Raw genomic sequence first — 15,883 nt, 5'->3', positions numbered from 1 at the left:
AGTGTGGGACTAACAAATATATACCCAGGATGGAAAAACCAAGGATAACTCAACAGGTCAAGTTCATTTATTGAAGCACTATATAAAGTTAATCTACAAAAACAGAAGCTCAATAAAAACCATACAACACTATATACGTTCTTCACGGCTCTCACTGCGTTACTGAAACGCACGTGGAGTTTGCCCACCGCTCACCACACCGACTTCCCAGCTAATCAGGGAACCTCGGTCCGACAGCTGCCTCCACAGAGTCCCTTAACAGATGGTACGGGAAAAAGATCAACACCCAGCAGATCACGCTATAAACCACACAGTAATCCACACAATCTGCCAACAAGCTTGCATAGGGAAAAAGAACAACAACCACCCCAAGAGCGCTTCACTGGCTCAATTTATACAACTTTACTAATTGCCACTGATCTGCTTCAGCTGCCATGATTCTCACCTAGTCAACCTCAAGATATGGAAACACCTGCTGAATAGAGACATGAATCCAGTACCACACCCCAGTCCAGCAGGTGGCAGTAATGCACTATTAAAGTTAGTTGCCAACCGCCAAAAAAAATTGAAAGAAGAAGAAGAACAGAGACAGAAAACAACACACACCCACAGACCTCACGGGTCGTAACAATGGGATTTTGGAAAACTCCATGGCAGGTGTTAGCTGGACAAATTTTAAAACAGGTTGGAAATTTAGGTTTGAGACATTTTTTCTTTCTGGTTACCACTTTTTTGAATGTAAGAGGATTGTTTTATTTCTATTGTAGTGTGTTTAGAGCATGGAGTGTTACAAAAAAAAAATTCATCATTATTTTGGTTATTAGAAAGAACCAATTGTGTATGGTTCACGAATGGTTTTTTAAAATGAATTTCTGGGTATGAATAATGCTTTTAATAAAGCTGCAGTTGTGACAATAAAGCATATGACAATGTTAGCAGGTCTGAATTTGAATAATGTGGAGGCTGTGGCGGAAAGACTTGGTATTCATTCTTTTCGAAAAGTTGGACAGTTTTTAAAAAGCTTTCAGGACTTATTGATGAAAAAAGAGAAATTAAGACTTAAAAAATTGGATGGAAAGATATGAATTGCCTGAGTCTACTGATCTCTTTCCGAGTATGGGAGTGAGACCGAGAATGGATGAAGAGGACTTTCAAGATTTATCAGGACTTTTCAAAAATTATGTTCGTTTTACTGTTTTTTAATTCTGTAGGAGGGAAAAGTATTTATTCCTTTTGTGTTAAGGTGCTGAATAAAGAAAAAAAAATTGGTTTGACGCACCATGGAGGAAATATCTGGAAGTAAAAGATGAAATAATGCCAGTATGGGAAGCAATTTATAAGCCACCATTGACCAAAAAGGTTCGAGATATTCAGTGGAGAATATTGCATGGTATTGCGGTAAATGCTTTTGTTTCTATTATAAATTCTGAAATTTTTGATACCTGTCCTTTTTGTAATTGTACAGAAACTATTTTTCATTGTTTTCTTAGGTGTAAACAATTTTTGCCTTTATTTTTTATTTATTTTTATTTTTTTTAAGAATTGTTTAATTTGTTTGGAGAAATGTTCTATGATGTTTGTTTTATTTTTGGAGTGATAATTGGGAAAAATAAGAACAATGTTTGTAAAATTTTTAATTTTCTATTTGGACAAGCTAAATTTACAATTTATGCAACAAGAAAAAGAAAAATAGAACAAAATAATATTTATGTTCTTGTTTTTTTATGTATAGTAAGAGCTAGGATACATTTATAATTTAATTATTCTAGATTAATGGATAATGTTGAAGGTTTTAAAGAGATTTGGAGCCTAAATGTGCACTGTGAATGGAGAAATGTTATCTTTTTCTGAAAACTTTGTTTAATGTGTGGTTTTTTTATATTATGTAAATGATTTTATATCTGTTTTAACTGCCATTTGAAGAAGGCAAAATAAAGTGTTTTAAAAAAATTCTCTCTCTCTCTTTTTCAGCACTGAAGGGATCTCACTCCCTTTCTTGTTTACCACAGCTTCATAAGAACTCCGACCCCAGCTTTCAGTGCAGCAGTGGAATGCTGGTGCCTGAACTTTTGGAAGATGAGTAGACTAGAAAGCTTCCAACATATTTCTCAGAGATACAACTTAGATAACAAAAACTTTTTCTGATATCTTCAAGTTAGACATTACTCCAATAAGAATATAAAAGATGGGGAAGGTACGGGATCCACAATAGTACAAATATTTGTAGATCCATATAAAAAGAAACTGAATAAGAAAATTGCATCAAAAACTTATTTATGTTTAATGTAAAACACAGATGACAACTAAAAATAACTGCAAGCAGCGATGCGATGGAAGAGATGCTGAAGAATGGGAATTTAAGTAGACCGCAGGTGATAGGTGTCAAGATTGGATAGGTACAAGTCAGGAACAGCTGACTGTCAGCTGATGCAAGCGTGACTAACGTGGCCTGACTGAACTAACGTGATGCTCGATTTTGGTCTTATCTTTCATGTCTAGATATACTACAAGCTAGAGAAGAATCTCTACATCTCTTTTGCCTATTGATATATGGTTTAGGGTTGTTAGTGTTTTGTTTCTGTTTCTACAAGAAAGAAGTTGATTCTGAGAATCGAAGTGGCAATGTTTTCCTCTTCTGAATTTTTCAGCATTAGAGCGCCACCCTTAGGCTGAACACACAGAGACACTAGACATCTGCCTTACCTAAATTAATGTAGCCTGACTATGTCAGACTTCGTACTTCTGCTCAAAGCGAAGTAGCAGAGTTTGGTATTATAGCAGGTTATAACTTATGGTCAGGACCCGCAGCAATTTCCACTACTCTAATTTCCACTAATTTGCCCTATTTAGTCAGTCTGGCCCCTGATGTCTTAATTTAATAAGATAACAAAATCTAAGTGCCATTTATTTAAAAGAAATATAGCACTACCACACTCTTAATTATATTCCAAGGGAATGAATGAATGAAAATTTATATTACCTTCAGTGCAAAGTAAGCTACTTTGGATAAAAGCATATGCCAAATGCATTAATGTAAATATACTGTCAAAATCTAAAATAAAATTTTGTTACACTTGTGGTCATGGTTAACTGACTTACAGCCAACCATGAAAACAATTACTTATTAAAAGTCATTGCAAAGAAAAGGGAAGTTAGCTGAGAAAAGACAAAGCATCTTTTGTTTGTAGATACCGTCTGGTTTGATATGGTGTTATTTTGTGTGGTTTCAGTATGCAGATATTTACATACTGTATATGGTGATAACATATGTGTTTTGTTTCCAGAGAAGTTTCTTTTTTCATCTAAATAAGTTTGAGGATATTCCTATTACTCATTCTTCGTTCATTCTGATCAGCCTTTGTTTCATTAGTAAAGTAGTAAACTCACATAGTAGGAAGTCTCACAACTGACTGAACACCGGAAAGTTTCGCTCTTATTTTAAAGCTCATGTTTCCTCCACAGACTGAGCTGAGATAAAACTGATTATTTTGACATCTCACTGTTTACAAGCAACATAGCAGAGTTTGCTCTGTTGATTTTTGTAACTTGTTGTTCTATGCATCTTGATGTGTGTGTCAAAATGTGCAGAGTGTCAGAAACTATATTTCACTGAATTCAGATGTGTTTTTTTTCAGCAGAGTAGACATGAGAAAGGAAGGATGTGGTGCAACTGTGAAATTGTTGTTTGCAAACTCTTTAAAAAGTGTTTTTAAATTTTTTTAAAAATGTGTTACAAATCTTATGAGTAACAGACACCATACATGCAAACACCCATACATTATGAGATGGAGAGATGTTTTCTACACTTAAGTTTCCGTTATTTTGTCTTTTTATGTTTATTGCTCTTTCGTATTATTTCTGATTAAAACTCAGAACCTCTGAGGCTCAGCAGGAAGTTTTTTTTCTCTTTCTTTTTCTCATCAGTGTGACACTGAACTTCCGTTTCTACTAGGGAGTCAATGCAGCTTCTGTCATTTTGAGTTCTGTTTCTTTTAAAGGTTTTAATCTTTTTAATTTAGGATCATGTTACTAAATCACTTAGTACTCTTATTACTTATTTTTCTTCTGACCTTCAAAACAGGTAAATCTAAATTTGTTTATCATAAAACTGAAGGCTTATTAATGGTTATTCTGATGATGAGGACCGCCAAAGGCATGGTTCAGATGTCACTGAGCATTTACTGGAATATTCTTTATACCACTTTACAACTATTTAGTCTATTTTCTAATGAGACAGGATTTTATCACAACTTTTTATTTTGAGCTCTGTGGCAAGAAAAATAGAAAAGAATACAATTTATAAATCATAGGTGTGGTGAGTTTTGTGTAAGGGTGTGATGGTCTTAAACTTTTTGGGAGTTCTAATCACAAACTTCATCATTACCATATAAAATCATGTATTTATAACATAGCTGATTACTGAGATGTATCTCAGTGTATCATGTGTATGGCAAACGTGTAAATCGTATCAGTAATGCTAATCAACCAAATTTTGATAAACTTTCCTTGCTTAAATTTTTTATTTTGTTAATATTTTTTTCTCTGAAGGAAGACAATCAAAATAGAAAATAAATAAATAAATTAAAATGTAAAATGTAACATTTTAAAGAAAGAAAAAGTAGCACCTGATTGTAAAATGAGCCAGGTTTGGTTTTTGACCACTGAAAATGTGAACAGTTTATTCATTTCCATTTCAGAAAAGAAGTGTACAATGGGTCTAGTGAATAAGTATCTTTCTCTCTCCTCAGGGTTCAGTGCTGAGATCTCTGTGTTTATTCAGACGGGAGATTTTGTTCAGCTGGATATACAGACACAAGAAGAGTTTGAATTTTTATACTGGAGTTATGATAAATCAGAGAATATAGTTAGATATACAAGTGAAAATAAAGGAGTTAAACTTTACCCTTCCTACAAGGACAGAGTGGATTTCAATGCTAAAACCTTCTCTCTGACACTGAAGAACACACAGAAGACAGACAGTGGACTCTACACAGCAAGAACAAGTGGAGAATCAGACAAGAATATTGTTACATACAGATTAACTGTTATAGGTGAGTGGGATTTTGCTTGGTATGCTCGGCCTTTATTTTGTGCAATGTTATAGTACAGGTCAGGTAGTTAAATGAAATGTTTTTATCATAGAAAATGTTGAAAAAAAAATGTGAATGTGATTTTATTCAGTTTATCTGACATTAGTGCTGGGTGATATACCAGTAAGCAGGTTTGAATTACGCACACAGTATGAATAAAAAGATCAAGAGCAAGATCACTGGTCACGATGCATGACATATTGGAAGAAAATCCTCAATACTGAATTGGGGGTTTATATGAATGAATCTATGAGGTAACTCATTCCCTTTAGAAACCTTTAAATTTTAATTCATTTTCATCTTGCCTCCATATAATGCACATTAATGCAATATTTAAAAGTGTAGTGCAGCGCAGCTTGCGGTAACCCAGGAAACTGTTATTTGTATTATACTGCATTATTAAATTATTATTAGTGTTAGATTTCATCTCTACTTTGCAGTTCCTATGTCTGCACTATGTATGTACTTCTGCACTGGAAGCTCCTGTTGCCAAGACAAATTCCTTGTCTGTGTAAACATACTTGGCAATAAAGCTCTTTCTGAAATGCTATGTTGCCGCTGTTCCATATGCGCCCATTTCTGTTTCATGCAGACAGGGCCAGTCCTAGCATTTTGGGGGTTCTAAGCAGATTTTTAAAAGAGCCCTCCATACCAGTGTCACCCAACCATCACAATTTAAACATTCTACACCAGCGGTCAGCAACCTACGGCACGCGTGCCAACATATGGCACACTGTGTATGTTATTCGCTTTTTTTTTGTTTTACGTTTAAAATATATATATATATATATATATATATATATATATATATATATATATATATATATATATATATATATATAAATATTCAGAAACTATTTGCATCAAATTGTTTTTTTAATCTTATCATTTAAAAATGCGTATGTGTGTGTGTGTGTGGGGGGGGGTTACAGTGGTTAACCAGAAAAATTTAAATGGCACATCATGCCGAAAAGTTTTTAGTGACATAATGTATTAAGTTCATATGCTTTTAGAAATACAAATTATTGCCAATTACTAAAAAAGACACTTGTAAAATTATGCCTGAGGTATTTATTAACAATTGTATGCTTTTATTTTTAATTTATAAAAGCTTTAATTTACTGAAGACCATTGAGACAGTCAAACCAGGGTAATTTTGAGATTTGGCTCAAAAATTTAAATTAATAATAATAATAATAATAATCAATCTATTAACAAAGCAGTTTTTATAACAATGGGTCCATGTAAGACAAAGAAATTTTAAATGACAATATTATTTACATTTTGTTATGTTGTGTAACACTGAAAATGCCATGTCATGTCAACAACCGGTTTAAGCAAACTAACGATTGTTTAAGATAAATTAATAGAAATTCAGTGACATTAATGCTTAAAGCAAAAACCATGGTTAAAAACCTGGTTATTAGAATTAAAGTAGTGAACATAATAATAATAATAATAATAATAATAATAATAATAATAATAATTATTATTATTATTTAATTTTCTGGGCTGGCATAACAAGCCAGTTATAGTTATAGTTATATACAAAACTATGAATATGCAATATAGTGGATAAATTTAGCAAAATTTCTATAGATATTTTTCCTAGCTGACTGTTGAGCTTATGGACACTGAATGGTTATATAAAAGGGTACCTGTAGAATGCATCATTCTCTTTTTTGTCTTCAAGAGACCTTGTGTACGAAGCACATATGTGTTTGACTCGTGAGAGAGAAGTATGCGCTCACTGTTGCAGCCAGTGTTTGGATGAGCATGTTCGCCTCTCTGGGGAGCTGAACAAGATTAATGCGATGCATTTGCGGCGGTTTCTGTTCTTGCCTGATTCTTGAGGGAATTTAGTGTTGAACAGTGCATGGATCTCAAATGAGAGATAACCATGCTTTGAGATGTGATTGCGTTGAGAATGCCTGGCTGATTCTCTTAGAGAATTAAGTGCCTGCGTTTCAGGTCTCGCGGCTGGAGTGTCAAACAAAGTATTGCGGATGACTTTTTCGACTTGATGTCAAACTTACCTCTAAACTCACTGCTAACTGCTTATCAACCTCTATTATTTATTTTTTTATCATTATTATTATTATTAAATTTTCTGTGCTGGCATAACAGGCCAGATTAAAGTGAAAAAAATAATCAAATGTAAGTACGCACGTTGAAACAGATTTAAGCAACATCGAAGTGAAGGCAAAAATCTGAGACCAGACACAAGATAAGGTTCATAAGAATGAGGCTAGACAAAATTTGAACAATATTTTGAGAAATCTTCAGTGATGAAACACATGCCTGGAAAAAAAAGGCTGCAGGTGCATTTGAAATGTTTTAACTAATACCATCTCCGTTCTGCTTTATGAGTATGAATTATAATATGCAATAACAGACAATACTCTGTAATAAATCTGCACTGTAATAAATTTTGCAACAAACTCAACTGACTTGTCTTTTGTATGATTTCATGAGTCTCTTCAGAATTGTATTTGCAGGCTTTGAGTTTTTAGAATGTTTGATCTACTATTTGAACATTTTTCCACAAATGGATCATTGAAATAAAACATTTATAATTAAAAATAACTAAGAAAACAGTTATTTCTTCATCTTAGTGCCACCATCATGTGATGAGAATTCGCAGGCCAGAGTTCACCAAGTTTGAACTTTAGAATGCAGCGAAATGTGAATACTTGTCCCATGGGCTTGTGTCCAGTCTGAGGCATTTGCATAAGTATGAATGGAAGTCAATGAAATGAAAAGTGTAATTTTGACTGCAGCTTTACTCCCGTGATTGCTGTCTGAAATCCTTACACGGCCCCCTGGTGGCCATGTGGGCCCCATGCAGCCGCTTATATCACTTACTAGGTAAGGTAGCCTACTGCTCATACTATGTAGCATATTTGTTTGGGTTTGTTAAGAACTGTTTCATGTGTTCTTAATCATATAAAGGCACAGTCAGGGAACAAAAAGTGAAAAACTGTGAAACCGCAAGAATCCTAAAAAAAAAAAAACATTAAAAAAACGTGATACAGATTTTTGGTCAAACTATCCAGCACTATCTGCCATTCAACAAACTGTAACGTTTGAGTGCTCTGTCAGACCTGCACATGCAGTTATGATGCACATTCTGTAAACAGCTATTAAAATGGCATCTTACAACAGTTTTATTAATAACAGATGTATTATTAACCCATTTCAAACAAAATGTTTTTTTTTTCTCAAATGTGTGTTTCAGATGCTGTGGAGGCTCCTGTTCTGACTGTGATCTCAAACCGGTCCAGCAGTGACTCCTGTACTGTGAACTTCACATGCACAGCTCATGAGTTCAAGATTGACTCTAGCTATCAGAACAACAGCTGCTTACGAGAGGAAGTGACATCACAGAACAAAACTCTCATCCTGGACTGCAGTGAGAAATTCATCATCTGTAACAACAGCAACACTGTCAGCTGGAAAGAAGACAGAATAATCATCACACAGCTCTGTGGCGATAATAAAAGTATTTGACCAAACACACTTTTACAAAATCTAGTCTAGTGAACTGAGAAAACCTGAGCTGTCAACTGTAATTCTTAATGATATACATCTCATTTTCCAGAGAACAACTCAAAGAATGTCCAGACTGCTTCATCTCTCCTGGGGCCAGTAGTTGCTCCGGTGGCAGTGCCAGTGATCATTCTGATAATAATATGTACTTCAGTCTTTCTGTACCGCAGGCATAAAAAAAAGGTATGTCCATGTTGCCTCACATTCTCATTCTCTATGAAAAACTGATCTCTGTTCAGAAATTTGATCAATTAAGTACTTTACTGTTTTGTAAAGTAAATAAAATGAATGGTAAATAGATTTATGCCATTTCTTCTCTTTTAGTCAGTATTAATACTAATATTTATTTTAATTGTGATTTTTCTGGTTAAAATTTATATTTGCTAATTTCTTTCTAATTAGAAAGAAAGTTAATGACAAGATAATGATAATACTAATTTTATTTAATAGAAAACTATTGTTTTACAAAATACTGCAAGATTACTTCTTGTATTACTTGTCTACTTTGTTTCCAGTAATTATTTATGTAACAAAACAAAACAATCCATGTCTTTAATTTGCAATATGAGCCCTTTATGCATCCATAGTGGGAGGAGGGGTGTTTGTTTTTTAACATTTTAATAATAATTATAATAATAATAATAATAATAATAATACGTTTTATTTATATAGGGCCTTTCGAGAGCTCAAGGACACTTTACAATAAAAAAACAACAATAAAGGCAATTGACAAAAAGAGCAGACAGAACAACAGTAGGCAATTGAGAGTGCAAGTACAGTAAGTGAGAAATTGGGTAGATGGGGCAGCAACCAGAAAAGAGAGAGAGAACAAAAAACGAAGACCTATAACATTCAGAAAATAGGTGTGCTTTGAGCATGGATTTGAATTCAGAGATAGTGTTAACAGAACGGAGTGATCTGGGGAGAGAGTTCCACATTTTGGGCGCAACAACACTGAATGATCTGCCCCCCATTGAAGCAAGGCGATGCCGAGGGACAACGAGAAGGCTGGAATCAGTGGATTGTAAAGAGCGAGTAGGGGTGAAGGGGAGAAGCAGATTACAGAGGTGGGGGGGGGGAGGCCATGCAGAGGCTTAAAAGTGAGAAGGAGAATTTGAATTTAATACAGTAAGCCACAGGAAGCCAGTGAAGATCATGCAGAATTGGGGAAATATGTGCAGAATGCTTGGTGTGGGTGAGTAGTCTGGAAGCACAGTTTTGAATATATTGTAATTTGGAAATGGAGCTAGCTGGTAGGCCAATGAAAAGTGCATTGCAGTAATCAAGACATGAGGTGACAAATGTATGGAAGACAGTTTCAGCATCTGAGATACTGATAAAGGGACAGAGATGAGCGATATGACGTAGATGAAAGAATGCCAATTTAATGATGGAATTAATGTGAGAGTGGAAAGATAGAGAGGAATCAAAAATTACATCAAGATTTTTAACAGTACTAGATGGTTTGATAAGAGAGCCAGCGATCTCACAGGTGAAGTTGGTAGGAATTTTATTAGTGAGTGATGAAGGTCCAGTGAAAATAATCTCAGTTTTGTCCATGTTAAGTTTTAGAAAATTTGAATGAAGCCAATCTTTTATTTCATGTACACAAGCAGAGATTTTGTCAGTTGTGAAAGATAAAGTTGATGTAAAGGTAGTATATAATTGAATGTCGTCAGCGTAAAAATGATAATTAAAATCATGACGGCGGAGAATCTGAACAAGAGGTATTATATAGATTGTAAATAATAATGGCCAAGAACGAATCCCTGAGGGACACCTTGCTTCAGGGGGACAGTGGGTGAGCGAAAATTCTGAAGTGAAATGTAGAACAGTCTGTCATAGACATAGGAGGAGAACCAGGAAAGAGAAGCAACAGAAATACCCACATCCGAAAGGCGCAAAATGAGTAGTTGATGGGAGACGGTATCGAAGGCAGAGCTGAGGTCAAGCAGCAAAAGCATAGACAGAGAACCAGAATCACCAGAGAAAAGCAGATCATTCAGTACCTTAAATAGTGCAGATTCAGTACTATGCAAAGGGCGAAAACCAGATTGAAAAGGATCAAAGAGATTATTTTCAACTAGAAAAGACTGAAGCTGGGAGGCAACAGTACTTTCCAGTAATTTAGCTATGAAGGTTGGGTTTCTTGAGAACAGGGGTAACAGCTGCAGTTTTGAGTGACAGAGGAAATGAATCAGAGGTAAGAGATGCGTTGATGAAGTGAGAGATAGGTGCAGAAATAACTGAATGGCAACGTTTCAGTAGAGTAGTAGGAGCAGGATCAAGATGACAAGATGAAGAGTTGGATTTCAAGATGAACTCAGAAAAAGAAGGAGGAGTAGACAGAGAAAAAAGAGGCAGGGATTGACCAGGTTGATTCGGCAGATAACTAATGTTAGTGGCATCATTAAAGAGGCACTGGTTTACGGCATCTGTCTTTTCTAGCATGTGAGCCAGAATGAAGTGCAAAGTTCATCAGAAGCTACAGCAACATGAGATGGAGGTTTGGTAAGTTTATTTATTGTGTTGAATAATGCTTTTGGCCTGTTGCTTGATTTATTAATTGTAGCAGATACAAAACTGGAACGAGCCAAATTCAGGGCCGATTAATAATTCTTGATATGTTCTGTGAATGCCAAATGGTGAACAGTCAGGCCAGTTTTCCTGTAGTAACGCTCAAGCCGTCTACCAGTGGCCTTTAAGATACGGAGCTCAGGAGTTTTTAAATTTTAGCAATTTACTAATACTGTCATGTTTATGTCTCATCTTTTCTTGTTTTATCTGCATTTTAAACAAATTTTTAGATGTCCTGGAAACTAAGGTTTACTTAAATTTTCTTTTACAACTTAAAAACTATACGGTGACAAAGAATTGTTTACTATACATAATCTATTCCTATGTCACAGACCATAATTATTTCAGCATCATTTGGCCATCATTTGAGTGTAGTTTGGGCTCATCCTCAATGCATCCTATAAATGCTGTCATATGCATGCACACATCCAGTGTTTTTCTTCATAACATGCAATTATATAAAAGGGGTTGAATTTTACCATTAGCTCCCTGCATTCTTTCTTATCATGTAGCTTAACAAGTTATATAAACTATGAATATGCAATATAGTGGATAAATTTAGCAAAATGCTCCTATTTCTAGATATTTTTCCTAGCTGACTGATGAGCTTATGGACACTGAATGGTTATATAAAAGGGTACCTGTAGAATGCATCATTCTCTTTTTTGTCTTCAAGAGACCTTGTGTACGAAGCACATATGTGTTTGACTCGTGAGAGAGAAGTATGCGCTCACTGTTGCAGCCAGTGTTTGGATGAGCATGTTCGCCTCTCTGGGGAGCTGAACAAGATTAATGCGATGCATTTGCGGCGGTTTCTGTTCTTGCCTGATTCTTGAGGGAATTTAGTGTTGAACAGTGCATGGATCTCAAATGAGAGATAACCATGCTTTGAGATGTGATTGCGTTGAGAATGCCTGGCTGATTCTCTTAGAGAATTAAGTGCCTGCGTTTCAGGTCTCGCGGCTGGAGTGTCAAACAAAGTATTGCGGATGACTTTTTCGACTTGGTGTCAAACTTACCTCTAAACTCACTGCTAACTGCTTATCAACCTCTCTTCTCCAAGACAATATGGACTGCAGACAGATGCACTGTGCAGCCTGCCCATGCTGCCCTGCTGCCACTGACTGATGAAATTGACTGAAAAGTCACTGACTGAAAGTCGCTGCTGTCCTGGTGATGGGCGAAACCATTGTGACTGTGAGGGGGAGGGGATTCTAAATTGGCAATTTCTGTTTGAGAGGAGTTTGGTCTCCCTGGCCTTCAACATGTAGGCTATGAACATAAAATATACTTAAAAAATATAATCTGATTATAAATGGGGTGGCAACAAGGGTGGCAAGACTGTATCCCAGGGGTGGCAGCTGCCACCCTTTGCCACTCCATAGTTCCGCCTTAGCTCCTATTGTTATGTTGAGACTGCCACTCCTTACAGCTCCGCCTAGACAGCACTATTGGTTTGTAGGCTACTTTTCAGTATGCCTCGCTAATTGTCTTTAGCGCTGAGTGTTTTCAGGCTTCCTCTCAATCTAGAGAGTCATCATCTTGAGGCCTCCACTCTTAAGAGTTTCTCCAATAGGGTTGAGTGCTAGGCTTCCTCTTGCTTATGAGAGTCATCCTTCTGAAGCCCTCGCTTGTCAGAGCTCCGACATAGGCAGTGATATGAGTGTAGGCTTTTTCCTTGAGCCTTGCTAACTGCCTCTGGCACTGAGTGTAGTCAGGTATTCTCTCATTCAAGAGAGTCGTCATGCTGAGACCTCCACTTTTAAGAGCTTCATTAAGAGGGTTGCGTGTTAGGCTTCCTCTCATTTAGAGAGTCATCCTGCTGAAACCTTCGCTCTTTAGAGCTCCATCATGGGCAGTGATATGAGTTTGTAGGCTCTTTCTTTGAGCCTCACTTACTGCCTCTGGTGCTGAGTGTAGCCAGGTCTCCTCTTGCTTTAGAGAGACGTTATGCTGAGACCTCCACTTCTTGAAGCCTGTTGAGTGTAGCTAGGTCTCCTCTCAGTTTAGAGTCCTTATGCTGAGACCTCCACTCTTAGAGCTCCAGACTTAGGAGGGCAAGTTAGTCTATGATGTTTGGAGCATGAGCCTGCCGTAAAGCCTAATGGTTTCGCTGGCAGGGATGCTGTTCCTCATGTCCTGACTTGGGGACACAGTTACCTAGACACTTATCCCTCAGCATGGCCACGTTGGTATGCTGTTCCCAAAGCGCCCTCTAGAGGACACAGCGTGTAGTTCCCTTTTAAAAAAAGGGAACATTTCAGGTACGCATTTAACCATGGTTCCCTGAGAATAGGGAACAAGATGCTGTTCATGTAGCTCAAGTGGTAGAGCATTGCGTTATCAAGCAAGGTTGGGGGTTCGATTCCCCCGGGAACACATGATAGCTAAAAATTGATAGCCTGAATGCACTGTAAGTCACTTTGGATAAAAGCATCTGCTAAATGCATACATTTAATTTTCATTCAAATTTAAGAAGCTGCATCTCTGTGTCATGCTTTGGTATCATGCCCGTGTCTCCTCAGAAAAAAAGAGGATGATGCATTCCACAGGTGCCCTTTTATATCCACAGTCGGTCATTTTCTTACACCATAGGTTTCTGCCTACAAATGTCAAGTTCATTGTCGTTATTTCATTCATGCTTCAACACTCTAGAGGACGCAGTGTCTCGTTCCCTATTCTCAGGGAACCATGGTTACATGCGTAACCTGAGACGTTCTTACTAACCTCATGCTAAATTTAATTTAATAAAATACCATGAATATTCTTTATTATTTGACATCTTGATGTTAATATATTGCTGTAAATTCTAAACCTCATAGGTACCCAGGACGAGGTAGTAGTTCTGTCTATGCTCAAGATGAGGTAAGCTTCAAATTACTGTTCATCATTAACCTCACAAACAGCATTGATGTCATGTAGTACAGTAAAAAAAATTTCATCATTCATATCAGAAAAATATTCATCTACACAAATTAGTGGCTCCCAAAATGTTTAAAACCTATATCTGCCTTTTATCTGTCAACACTGTATAGCAAATTTATCACGACATATCACCTAAACAAGAGGCATAACTATATTATTTAACTGAAGGCAATATTTGATTTTGCATAGCAGAAAGCATTTAGACAATCAGTTATAAACAGAAGAGATTAACGCTGATTATTTTATAATTAAACATTGTCAAGAAAACACTGATATACCCAATCCTGAACTAAAACAACTAAAACAAATGTTTGTTACCAGTAAAGATTATCAATGTTTATGTCACTAATGTGATAAGAGTCATGCAGGTTCACAATGAAAATAATTAGAACATCAACATCAATAGTGACTGCCATACATATGATATTCCAGGGTGAGAATAATCTAAAAAAAAAAAAAAACGAACATGCTATGATTTTATAAAATGCTTGTTGCATATATTGTTGTATATATTGTTGTATATACGTGAATGTTTTATTAAATTGTTTAGTTTAGTACTTGTACGGCTAGACATAATTGTTCAGGAATGCATTTTAAATATACAATATTTATATTCCATTAGGTTCAAGTCCAAACACAAAAGGAAACTGGAGATAATCTACTCAACACAGCCTACAGCACAGTAGGACAACAGGAAAATAACAAAATCACCTATGAAACAGACCAGACAATTTATTCAGAGGTGTGCAAACCAAACAAAAAACACCCACTGATGACTCTTAAAATAAAACTGTGGCACTTAAAATAAAACATGGGGAAACTGTCACAAGGCTTGATCTCACAATGGCATCCCACTCTTAGTAATTTTAAATGGTAGAAATAATGATAACAGTATACAGTACTAGTATGCTTTTCTGAAATGAATTAAATTCAAGCATCCAGATCCAAACGGTCTTACTTTTTCTTTTGTCTTTTCTTGTATGAATGTGAATTATACCCTAAGTTTGATTTTCCACACAGAACAACATGGAAATAACTGGAGTATAAAAACTCTGGCTCTCAATAATATGCTCAGCATTGTGCGGTAAAGATTATTGAGAAGGGACTCAAATTGTAATATTTTGTACTAACATGACTGTAGATCCATCAGTAGATCCATCCATAGCAGGCAGCCATATCACCCTGGACCACAAGACCGGTTGCCCACTGAAGCTAAGCAGGTCTGAGCCTGGTCAGTACCTGGATTGGAGACCTCCTGAGAAAACTAGGTTGCTGTTGGAAGAGGTGCTAGTGAGGCCAGCAGGGGATGCTCACCCTGTGGTCTGTGTGGGTCCTAGCACCCCAGTGTAGTGATGGGGACACTATAGTGTCAACAAGCACCGTCCTTCGGATGAGACGTTTAACCGAGGTCCTGACTCATTAAAAATCCCAGGATGTCTTTCGAAAAGAGTAGAGGTGTGACCTCGGCATCCTGGCTAAATTCGCCCATTGGCCTCTGACCATCATGGCCTTCTAACAATCCCAAAATCTGCTGATTGGTTGATCCTGTTCTCACCATTTTTTTCTTAGTTTAACACTTTGTGAGTCATTAATTTTATTATGTTGATTTGTGTTTTGTTGAGAATACGAACAAGACCAGTTACCATGTTAAATGTTTATTGTTTTCAATCATCCACTTACATCAATTAAACAGTCATACTTACGTACTGGAACATTGTCTCATAACAAACAGAAGAAACCCA

General features: G+C 36.3%; 1 protein-coding gene across 3 annotated transcripts; it reads left to right on the top strand.

The window, feature by feature from the left end:
* The first annotated feature begins 847 nt into the window (after positions 1–847).
* Positions 848–15,090, top strand: LOC113037837 (SLAM family member 9-like). 3 transcript variants are annotated; one of them, XM_026195195.1, is made up of 8 exons: positions 848–1,398; positions 1,972–4,081; positions 4,749–5,051; positions 8,329–8,592; positions 8,692–8,822; positions 11,088–11,150; positions 14,039–14,081; positions 14,764–15,090. In XM_026195195.1, exons 2-6 carry the CDS (start codon positions 4,024–4,026, stop codon positions 11,136–11,138), a joined length of 807 nt encoding a protein of 268 aa, XP_026050980.1. In that variant the 5' UTR covers positions 848–1,398; positions 1,972–4,023; the 3' UTR covers positions 11,139–11,150; positions 14,039–14,081; positions 14,764–15,090. The 3 variants fall into 3 exon arrangements, with proteins under 3 accessions (XP_026050980.1, XP_026050976.1, XP_026050972.1); XM_026195187.1 differs by lacking the exons at positions 848–1,398; positions 1,972–4,081 and having other exon boundaries at positions 4,111–5,051; XM_026195191.1 differs by lacking the exons at positions 848–1,398; positions 1,972–4,081; positions 14,039–14,081 and having other exon boundaries at positions 4,110–5,051.
* The last annotated feature ends 793 nt before the right edge of the window (positions 15,091–15,883 follow it).

This window comes from Carassius auratus, chromosome 2 (assembly GCF_003368295.1).
Source record: "Carassius auratus strain Wakin chromosome 2, ASM336829v1, whole genome shotgun sequence".
Taxonomy (NCBI): Eukaryota; Metazoa; Chordata; class Actinopteri; order Cypriniformes; family Cyprinidae; genus Carassius; species Carassius auratus.
This window is presented reverse-complemented; position numbering and strand designations above follow the sequence as displayed.